This window comes from Schistocerca gregaria, chromosome 6 (genome assembly GCF_023897955.1).
Source record: "Schistocerca gregaria isolate iqSchGreg1 chromosome 6, iqSchGreg1.2, whole genome shotgun sequence".
Classification (NCBI taxonomy): Eukaryota; Metazoa; Arthropoda; class Insecta; order Orthoptera; family Acrididae; genus Schistocerca; species Schistocerca gregaria.
Window position 1 is genome coordinate 358,580,107 of NC_064925.1, and position 12,003 is coordinate 358,592,109.

At 44.8% G+C, this 12,003-nt stretch overlaps 1 protein-coding gene across 1 annotated transcript in view; it reads right to left on the minus strand.

The window, feature by feature from the left end:
- The window catches only part of LOC126278519 (orexin/Hypocretin receptor type 1-like), a 1,135,944-nt gene that overhangs the window by 24,045 nt on the left and 1,099,896 nt on the right, over positions 1–12,003 (minus strand). Inside the window, exon 6 of the mRNA XM_049978684.1 lies at positions 5,919–6,031. Coding sequence (XP_049834641.1) covers positions 5,919–6,031 — 113 coding nt within the window. The remainder of the gene's footprint in view (positions 1–5,918; positions 6,032–12,003) is intronic.

Genomic DNA, 12,003 nt, shown 5'->3' on the forward strand with positions numbered 1-12,003 from the left:
ATTTCACGAATCATTGCCCCCCACCGTGACGCGATTAGCAGAAGGAAGGCACAATAAATTTCTATCAGCAAACTGTTAACGTCAGGTGACTTGCTCAAAGCATCTTGTTGATTGCATCGTGGAACTCGTCGCACGTGACCAGCTCCGTTAGCAACACCTCATTGCTGGCGAGGGAGCTTTTGACGTGTGGTAACACAACCTCCTCAGTACGTGCGTTGTTAGGTTCCTCCTGGTACATTGTTAGGAAGCGTTCTACAAATGTGTTGGAGATTTTGGTTTGGCAATGACATACTTGGTGGGACAGGCTCCGCCGATCGTAACGTCTGATACTCACCACCACCCATTCCAGTGTATAGCGTGTCAACGTCATGACTTGTGCCTTCATCCTGCTGTATGGCCTCTGGTTTTCAGATGCGGGCGGCTGGGCGTCCAGGTTTTGGAGGACGGCGTAGAAATAGTTGGCAGTCCGTGCTATACTGAATGAAGGTACGTCGAATGACACGTTTGGCACATTCCATCCATCAAGTCAAGGTTGTGCAGTATTTATGCAAACAGCATTTACATGTGACCCATGTATCAGCAATAACTCTTTCAAGACATTTGGGACCGTCGAGGTGGGAGGTGTTTAACTTCCCTCGTGCAAGATTGCGCCGGAGCACTTGTTGCGGGCGCTGAATAGTGTAGATGTAGTCATAGTTGTCCGAGGAGGCCAAGGCCAGAAATTCTGCTGCTCGGAGTGCAGATGTGAGTTCCTGAGAGATGCAAATCTTGTCACGTTGGACCGCAAAATGATCCGTCTGGTAAGTATGCCCACGTACGTGGTGTTGAACTTCCCAAGAGTCACGGAGAAAAAGATCATGGACGACATGGTGTAGTTCTTGGCGGGTGATGCAGTGGAGCATTTGATCGTTAGGGAACAGGACACGTTTAAAATCACCGTCAAGCAAGTAATGGTCACAGCACCCAAGAAATAAAGGGGTGATTGCTCCTGAGGAGAAGTGTGTTGTGCTGTGTATGCAGGTGGAGCTTGACGGAGCTTGAATGTTGACAATATGCGTCCGCATAACTGTGATCGCAATGTTTCTGGTGGTCTGAAGGTATGTGACATCCACTACTGGGTGCAGAAGAAAGAGCTATAGCCCAAGGTGTCCTGTAGTAGCGCAGTCTCGACGTCCGATGCCCATATCATCTCATGGAGCAGTTGAATTTTCGCATGGGAGATAATGTTGTTTTGGTTTTTTGGTGCTGCTGTTTGGTATATTTGGAGTCCAACTCCACAGTGGAGGTGAACTCAATCATCGAGGGGTGAAGAGGGGCAAGGCAGTGGTGATCTGTGCCGTATGCCACTGACAGTATCGACATGGGTGTGACTAGGTCTCTGAGGTAACTCTGTCCCTAGCATGTGGCTCAGATCGTTATCAACGTCGTCAGTCCACGCCGTCGAGGTCGCTGTCGTTGTGATACTCTTACGTTCCATCTCATCCACTGGACCGGGGGACATCTTGGCAGCAGTCGTAATGGTGGAGTCCATCTGTTCAGGCGCTGGCGGATTATGTATCGGTGCAGCCAGATCCAGCATCGTGTTGTCATTCTTTTCGTTGTGCTATTTCTCCGAGGCCTATGGAGGCTAAGGGCGTAAGACGCGTTTATTTCTATTGTCTATTGTCAAACCACAATTCATGAAAGATATTTATATTTTATTAACCGGATTAAGTAGGAATAATTAATATTTGTCATGTTGGAAATAATTGTGGCATCAGGGAATGTCTGCACCAAAGTATTGTTGGCAGGAGAGACTGCACATTGATATAATTTTAAAAAGGGCGGGAGAGACAGCGTATGGATACATTTTAAGAAAAGAACGGGAAAGACAGCGCATTGTTACATTTAGTAATGGTAGCAAAGATTGACTGCACCAGAAATCATTGTTGGCGGGAGAGACCGCACTTTTGCGTTCGTAGGAAGTCGGTAGTAAGCGAGAAGTGAAGCGAGTCGGTAGCAGGTACGAAGCGAGAGATTGAGAGGAGCGGTGTGCCTGCCAGCCACCAGCTATGATTTACAAGAGATTATAAACGGATATACAGAGACATCAGCTAACTATTATTATAAGAGGGACTAATATTATTGAATTATTTTTTTGAGAAACTCAAGACTACTTAAGGTATGTTTGCGCAATGCTTGTTGTAAGATTATTGTAAAAAGTCGCATTTGAACGTTTGTAAAATCATTTCATTCAGAATATAATTAATTTTTGCCAGCAATATTGCATTACTGATTGTAATCCATCCCAAAAAACCATCCACGTCAAACTTTGCAAAATTTTACTGTTGACAAGAAAAAGTTTAACTATGAATTACGTAAATTCAGTCAAATTAATTACAGAAGAACGTCAGCTTTGTGACAGCCCACCAACAGCTAATAGATTATAGTAAAACAGAGTACGTATATTCATGTCGCAGATCGATGTAGCAGTCAGACGGCGATCCAGTAACAGTCAGAAAGGTAAGGAACAGTTTTGGGTTATTGCAGGTAACGACTGATGGCCACGACGACGACACATTCTATGTTTCGCCGAAATAATCAGAAAATCACTTTTAATAAGCAGCTTTTAAATTTGTATGTGAAGATTGAGAAAGAGAATTAATTTCAAATGGAAAATTTCATTTGTTATTATTAAGCAAGAAATAGAAATCCTAAGGGGGAGGGGGGGTTCATAGGTTATTGTAGAAGTGAAGGTTGCGTAACAAAAGAGATACAGAGGAGACGGGAAGGTTTCAAGGGGAAGATGAGTCGTCTCGTTCCGAGATTGTACTACGCCTCCTCTACTACGCCTTGCACTGTAGAGGTCAATGTTGTTTGCATGTCCGTCTCTCTATGTCGGAAAATGGGAGGAAGTCACAGCGGTCTAGAAATAAGGCCGTCGCGTGAACGATAAGCGACGTGACGTTCATATCATCGCCTGGGAGCGAATCGGCAGTCATCATTATTGGTAGTGTCTCCAGAATCGCATATGGTTGTGAGTATGGTAAGTCAACCTCGTTGTTATCTGTGGCATCTCGAAGGGACACTGGTATATAGTCCGACTGAAACTGCTGGTAGGAGGAGAAGAGAGCCCCGATGCGTGGGTGTTCCACAAAACCGTCGTTGGAGTCTGAGGCGCTATGGTAGCAGCCGGAAATTTGGTGATGCGCCGCTGAAGACAGATCTGATGTGGCCTTATTTTCCGCACCCAGAATAGGTCTTCGGTTGGCCGTCGCATAGAACGACTAAGTGGCACCCGCTGATTTGTAAACAAGACGCTACGAAGCTAGGGAAATGGATGATGATTTATCGTACACCGTTCGAAGAGATACTCTTGGAATTACACCCAGCGTTCAGCAATCTGGTCATGTATATTGCCACAGGGGCGGAAATCGTCAATGTCTTACTCTGGCGGCTCGAATAGTGGTTCGAAAACTCAAATGGTGCGCTTGCCCAAGCCTGCCTGCTCGACGGTGACTGCACCGATATTACCGTTGGCGTGGCAGAAGCGTAGTGGTTTGGTGTCAGGAGCATTCGTTCATACGCGGCGTCAGTGACGACTTTGACGTACACAGTACTGCTTACGATTGACAGAGTGATGCCCAAAATGTCGGAGCTTGGATCTGAACTAAATCGCGTTGGAAGCGTTCCACTTCCAAAGCAAATGGTCGGGTGTGACCATTTCAGAAGGTGAATCGTAATGTGGATTTTCGAAAACAGTTGTCAATGGTTGTAGTACACATAAGCGACACGCTAGTGATGGTTACTGAAAATAAACAATACCGAGCGCGCGCGCTACAGAGGCGGAAACACACAGCACGTTCGCACTGCACGGCGATGAAAGCCAGACTGTAGTCATGAAGGCGGGCTGACGGAGGTAGGTATCTCTTGTCATGTGCTGCCTTGTGTGACGTAACGTTACGTGTCATCAGACAACAGCCCAATGAACCGAAGCGAATGTACATAATTTGCGCTGAGTGATCGAGAAAGATGGTACATTACACACTGGCAGAGCATACGTATGCAGAGGCACCGATATGTTCCTCACCGATAGTGAAAGATGACCAAATAGTAAACCAGTATAAAGCCTATATTACGAACTATTTCCTTGTTGTGCCAATCCACCAAATTTCATTTTCGCGTGATTGGAAGAACGGCTTCGAGAAACCATCAACTTCAAGGCTCATAGGGCGACGGTGCTCGTGGCCGGGTCTCTGCACTATTGACGTGGAAGAGGAAGACCTCCAACTAGTCGAGCAATAGCCGTCGATGAGTACCCGCAACATCACAGACTCCGTGGACGTATCCCAGAGGCGAGTTCTCCACAAACAGGAACTTCACCGACACCATCTCCAGAGAATGCACACACTGGGTCTAGCTGTTTCAGAGTAATGTCTCGATTACTGTGTGTGATTCTCACACCACTATGTGGATGTTCCAGACTTTCCTCCGATCATTATTTTCACAGATGAAGAGCAGTTCACTGTCGCAACAGCCACATTTAAGATGAGGGAAACCCAAATGCTATACGTCCCCATGGATTTCTGTATCGTTCCGGTATTAATATATGGGCTGATATTACCCATGGTCATCTGATTGGTCCGTGCACACTACTACACTGTCTAACGGGGCACAGCTACCTGCCCTTCATGCAATACGCACTGGTGCAGCATTTCCAGCGTGTGACACTGTATATCCGTCAATTTTGTTCCAGCATGATGATGCCGGTCCATTTTTCATGCGACGTCCATCAGAACCATCATCAAGCATTCGCAGACAATATAAAATGCATGACACATAAATGCTGACTTTATTTTTATTTTATTCCAACCGGTTTCGATCGTAAACCATGTTCGCGGTCGTAGAACAATTAATTCAGAGACACGTGGATATGTCGCAGTGTGGGGGAGGAGACGAGACAGCGAGGTTACCGGTCTCATCGGATTAAGGAAGGACGGGAGAGCAAGTCGGCCGTGCCCTTTCAAAGGAACCATACTGGCATATGCCTGGAGAGATTTAGGGAAATCACGGAAAATCTGGATCAGAATGGTCTGACGCAGGATTGAACCATTATCCTCTCGAATGCGAGTCCACACTACCTTGGGTCAGTCTGTTGTATGCGGTGGAAGAAGTAAAACGAGTAATACAGTGGCATCATGCAGGTGTACAACATTCAGTAGCTTCTAACAGTGTTCAAAATTTACGTGCGCCAGCTAGGGGCGTTTCTCCGTGTGTTCGTGGAACTCAAATTCTGAACTGTCTTGTGGTGTTGAAAACTTAATTCTTCAATAGTCAGTATTATTAATATGTGATTATTTCATGGAACACCACGAGTGAAAAGAACAATAGGTTATTTTCGAGATGTATTGCACATATATCTCGAAGGATGTACTGTGGTTAAAATGGGAAGGGAAACAATCTCTTGTTGCCATCATAACAGTCGTGAACGTGTGACATATGAAATGTAATAAATATAACAATTCATTTATAGAATTGTAGGCAAACTGTTTTAAGGATATTTACTGTCCACCAGTCATATATTGCCTGCAGTTGAATCAAGTTCCAGAAAACGGGCGATGCGACCAGTGTAGGGGCAGTCCACCGGCGCAACCGAAGGCCATGAACTTATACACAACGTTGAATGTTTTATTATGATACAGTTGCAGCCTAAATTAATACAGCACTTACACCTTTCTTTCATTTCCTTCACTGTTAATACGATTCACTTTTTGAAGACTGAACCAGTTTCGATTATTCAGGCAGGTGTTGTTTCGGGAAATGATTTCCTGAGTTCTATTTTTGCTTTATTATATCCTGAACTTGTTGCACAATTACAATAAAAGTTTTGACATTTTTTTTTTTTTACTGTACTACTCTTCAGATGGTAGACAACTCACCGCTCATGAAGTTGTAGATGACTGGGTTGACGGCGGAATTGGCGTAGCACAGCCAGTGCGACAGCATCGAGATGGCGCTCGTGGTGTCATTCTGCGGGATGTCGACGGTATACCTGTGGAAGAGTCAAGAAAAATGCTTACACGGCAAGGTTTAGTTCCACTTGCACCAAAGTTGCTGTGTCCTAATGATTGATCATGTGCCAAAAGCAGCAAGGGGAACAATTACACTATTTTAATTTGAAATTCAATATATATCTGCTTATTTACGTGGCTTCTACAATGTTCTGTCGTTTACTGTGGAGGTCCCCAAGGACGTATTGGACCACATTAGGCTCATGCAATGTTAGGCGCTACTGGAATAGAAATAGTAATATGCATAGCCATACACAGCTGTAGACTGAAGTCCACAATTCCGTTTATTTCACATGTGGCACGCATTCACGCTTTATTGCTAATAACAGAATACGGGGTGGTTATAATTAAACTTTCTCTACGTTAGCCAATATGGAACGAAAAACTATTTAATGTACAGGAGTGATGTTCAGACTATGCGCTGCAGGATTTCGTTAGTGGTGTAATTGCCATGACTCGCCACAGCCTGTGCTGATATGGCGATATAAGTAGTGGGACATCTAAATCTACAACTTTATCTATATAGATACTCCGCAAGGCACCGTGCGGTGCGTGTTGGAGGGTACCCTGTATAACTACTCGTCCTGTTCCACTCGCAAATAGAGCGAGGGAAAAAAGACTGTCTGTATAACTCCATATGTGCCCTAATTTCTCGTATATTACCTTCGTGCTCCTTAACGCGCAATGTATGTTGGTGGCAATAGAATCCTTCAGCAGTCAGCTTCAAATGGCGGTTCTCTAAATTTTCTCAGTAGTGTTTCTCGAACAGAATGTCGCCTCCTCTCCAGGGCTTCCCATTTGAGTTCCCAGAGCATCTCCGTAACATTCCAGTGTTGTATGCCATACCGGTTCGCAGGTCCCACTTTCTCTGCGTCTGCGTCTGTGTCTGTGTGTGTGTGTGTGTGTGTGTGTGTGTGTGTGTGTGTGTGTGTGAGAGAGAGAGAGAGAGAGAGAGAGAGAGAGAGAGAGAGAGAGCGAGAGAGAGAGAGAGAGAGATTGTTTACTGTACATTTTGAAGACTGAGTGCAGTAGTCCACAACACATCAACCAGAGGGTTCTCAGAACTGTCCTCCAAAAAACTACCCGGGAGAGAGTGGCAGGAGCTGTGCGGATACTGACTGACTAGCCTAGTACCAGACTTAACTCCTCACCTGACCCCCCGCCCCCTCGGCTCCTCCTTTCATGTGTAGGCATACCGATTTTCCAGACCTGTTCTACCCTGTCGCTGATGGTATGTAAAGAGATTCGGGTGACTTTTTTTTATAAATACGTAAGGCTTGATTACACAAGCACTCTCCTCCACTTGCTGCACCAACTATGCGATCGCAGCAATTGTGACATTAAAAATGGTAGGAAATAGTCCATTCACTTAATGTGGCCAATATTTCTGTCCATCTCTAAGAATGTGAGCCATATGCACGGTCTGGCAACACTGTAGGATGCAGAGGTGTATGGAGGAAGCTGTGTCAGTCTTCTCAAGCTGTCAAGCTGTTCTGGAGACGTATCGGCTCGTGATCTGGAGGTAAGCTTCATGTTTTATCAACAGTCATTTTCTTATTTGGAGTTCCCTTATTTAGCTTGCAGTAACGCTTTGGATTTTGCATGCGTGAAACTTATGCACGTTGTTCAAGTGTGATAAAATACAGCATGAAGTCGAAAAAGGTATAACATTTCCGACATGCCGCTCTGGATATTTGTACTGTGCGTGTGGATAGTGCTTTTGGACAAAACACGTCTGGAAAAGATGTTCTTCTTCGAGGAAGCTTGTTCAGGCATAAGTGATCTTGCACATTCGGGAAGCCCTGATGTATGTGAAGCAAGTGTGACCATTTAAGCGTCGTGCGACATTTGCATTCAACAAACAAGGTTCAGAAGTTGGGAGCATTACTACTGTGTGCACTATTAAAAAAAAAATAACCAATAGGGTGATTATTAAGGCATTTTTGTTTTATCGTAAGCAGCTGGCTCGTTGAGAATTACGACACGGTATCGTATTGTTATGGCACAGAATAGTAAGGGGTTGAAAATCAGAAAATACTGTTAAGACTCATTCATATTAATACGAGCAAAGTGCGGTCACGCCAGCGGCACAGACAGAACCAGGAAATAAGCGGTACGTCGCAAGTGGGTCAGGCCTCAGCACATTACACCACCGCGACGAAGAGAGAGAGGACTAGCTCAGCAGAAAGCATGGGACAGAAAATCAACGGAAACGTGACACGCATACTCATTAGTTCTTAGGAGATGTCGAAAGAAACTGTACTTGTTTCATAAGAACCAGTATCAGAGAACCGACACAGCAAGCCTGTTAAGCGAATGCAGCAGAATAAGAACATATGCGGTATTTACCAGCCGAGCATCGTGTCATAGCTTTTAACTCCTTTAAAATACTCGAGCCCTCCAGCTCTCAGTGAGTTGATCATTGGGATCAATGGCGTTCATAGTAATAGCACTCAGTTCCATGATTACGATACTGTAGCGAATCTTTGTCCTTCGTACTCCAGAACAGTCTATAACCAAGCCAGGTGTTCCGGACAAGATGGTCTTCGCCTGATGGACTTCATACTGTTCGCCATACACCACTGCTGATGCAGAAGTTGCAGCACCGGACTTCAGCGAGGAAACCGGCAGCTGGGTAATGTGTGGTCCACGTTCCGGGTCAAAATGGCGCTTTTGGGTGCCGAAACGTAGCTGGCCATTAGTAGGGAGATCGACTGACCACACGACCCGACAACACCTCATCGCGGATGGGTCATGAAGGGTCACTATAGAATTCGAGTGGGATCGAGCATACTCCTGCAGCTAGTACGAGACATTCGTGCTAGACCACAGTCGCGCCGGCAGCGTACCGTTTCACGAGGTCACTCACTCTTTGCCTGGGCCTGTGGACGAAGAGCTGACTCGGCAGTCGTCAGTGATAATTCAACACGCAGCTACAGGCCGATGTGAAACAAGACATCTGTATAAATGGTTAATAAATAATTGAAATTTCATAATGTTTTACTAGTCACTCATTCCACAGGTCTCTCCAACTGCTACTTCATGCAGAGATATCTCCGTTTGAGCCCTCTGTAAACTGTTGTCAAAAGTGTGCAGTTGGACGCCGTCATCAGAGGATTTGTCTCGGAGGACTCAGACCCCGGCGCCTGGAATTCGGACGCAGTGACCTGCCTCTAAAGCGTCCATGCTAAACAGCAGGAACCGCAATGTGTCGAGTGCAAAAAACATTTTTCTTTCTTTGTGATATGGCAAATTTTGGCGTATTGATGGACGTGTTACGTCACAAGTATTTGTTGTGTAACCAGCTGAGCCTGATGATTTATCAGACTTCAGGGGCAATTGTAAAGAAACGTATTTGGTACCTTGGACGTGAGGAACTGGTATCACAGTTACAATTTTCACGGGTCACGCGATATTCACAGTCCTGGTTCGAGCGCATTTAACTCGCTAGTAGCTCAAATGGTTCAAATGACTCTGAGCACTATGGGACTTAACATCAGAGGTCATAAGTCCTCTAGAACTTATAACTACTTAAATCTAACTAACCTAAGGACAGCAAACACATCCATGACCGAGGCAGGATTCGAACTTGCGACCGTAGCGATCGGGCGGGCCGGTCGGTGTGACCGAGCGGTTCTAGGAGCTACAGTCTGGGACCGCGCAACCGCTACGGTCGCTGGTTCGGAATCCTGCCTCGGGCATGGATGTGTGTGATGTCCTTAGGTTAATTAGGTTTAAGTAGTTATGACTGATGACCTCAGAAGTTAAGTCCCATGCTCAGAGCCATTTTTGATCGCGTGGTTTCAGACTGAAGCTCCTAGAACCACTCGGCCCCACCGGCCAGCAACTCGCTAGTAGCAATGCCCCACTTTTCAAGTATTCTTCAATAACTAACCTCACCACACTCTTGTCCGGCAAAACAACAGAGGAGGTATTGGCTACACCCAGAATCTGTAATTGGTCGCATGAAATTTCTCTGCGGATGGCCAATTCACGCCTTGCGGCTGAAGCCAAGACATACGTGATGTACCATGAGATACTGAGGAAGGAAAGTACACTTGAGATGTTAAGGAAGTGTTTGCGTCAGAGATACCGTAAGCAAAATACTGCGCGATTTTTTAGGTAAGTGTTGGGTTGGTTGACATAGAATCAGTAATTTTATTCTAATCATCACAAGTAGATCTTACCAACAACTGTGTGATCAGAATGGTATGGGCGGTCAGAGAATGTCGCGGTGGTACACGGTTCATCTATTTTGAATGTCATTAGTGATTGCACATTTAATCTAACGCTGCGTAGCTAAGTAAAGATGGTGGGTTGCTTCTTATGACCAAGTCTGATTAAGATCCACCTATATCATCCTGCTCTGCAAGATAGCACACACTATGCACTGATGTGTGACGAAGAACATCTGCCCTGATATGTCGCTTCATGCTACTCTCAAGAAGAAGCAATTAATAAAACCACAATCTGCTAACAAGCAACTGGAATGACAGGCACTTCACAGGTTCTGTTTGTTACCTTTAGTTAAATTATCAGCTTGCTGTAATGTTGCTTCTGCTGTTCTAAGATATACTGACCGTTATTTACATGGATAAATAGGCGCTATACCATTGGTCACACGCACTGAACATGTTTTAGTGCCATTACAAAATAATGACGATGAAACGGATGTCGTTACAGCCCCATTACACAGACAGCAAAACAAATGTTCACAAATCATTTTTGTTTTCTCAGAAAACAGTTGCATATAAAATCCCATCCGAGAAATATTTGGCCACTCAGTGAGGGTCAACGGACTTTTAATGCTGGTACTAAATCATATTAACCAGTTCACTAAGTATTTACTTGTGATTTTGATAAAACCTTTCTGAACAATTCGTGCGCAACACATAACATGGGTTGGAAACTTCAAGTTTTGGACTGAAAGGAGGTTATTTAAAAGGAAATTACAATGTCTGTCGTACGTTACTTTGTGGGAAACCTTTTCTTTCTTCATTAACTTCTGCCACACTTACCAAGTTTAGGAACCAGGATTCTGAGGAATAATTAGGTCCAAATCGGTGTCACATTAAGTACTGCAACAGTGTAGTGTTAAAATACAGTTACTCCAGAGCACAAAAAAGCAAATGAAGTTTGCAAATCTAAATCGTAAGCGAACATCTGACATAGGAAAAATGGATCACATGATACCGTAGCACGATAACTGCTGCAAAACCGAGGGTCGTTCAATAAGTAATTTTCCGAATTTTTTGTAAGCCATTCATATACATAGACAAGAGTCCTCGTTGGTGCTCCACATTTGATGTTAGTTCTGTGTGCCGGTGCAGTTTCGAAGCGCTCTGGCAGATTGCAAAGCCGTAGTACAGCGTCAAAATTGCGTCTTCATACGACTCACGTTACAGGCAGCGTGCTCCTATTGAATTCTTGTGTGCAGAAAAGGAAACCGTGGTGAACATCCACAAACGTTTTTGTGCAGTGTATGGCGATGCTGCAGTTGATAGGATACAGTTGGGCGATGGGTAGAGAAAGTTACAGCCTTAGGAAATACAGAAACAGAGCTCCAAGATTAGCCACGCTCGGGACGTCCTGTCACAACCAGTGCTCCAGATATGCTGAACCGTCCACCCTCCATTCCAGACCTGGCACTCACGGACTTCCATTTCTTTGGGCCGCTTAAAGATTCTCTACGAGGAACATACTTTGAAGATGACGGGAGTGTCAGTATGCAGTGAAAACATGGCTACGCCTACAGGAAAAGAGCTTTTACCAGCAGGGAATACATGCTCTTTCACAACGTTAGGATACAGCCATAGAACGTGATGGAGACTACGTGGAAAAATAGGTCATGGAAAAGATATGTTGATGTCTTTTGTCACCAAATTCTGCGATGGTACCGCTCAATAAGTAATGGGTCACATTTCTTCTCAGAAAACATTTTTTGTTAAAAGTC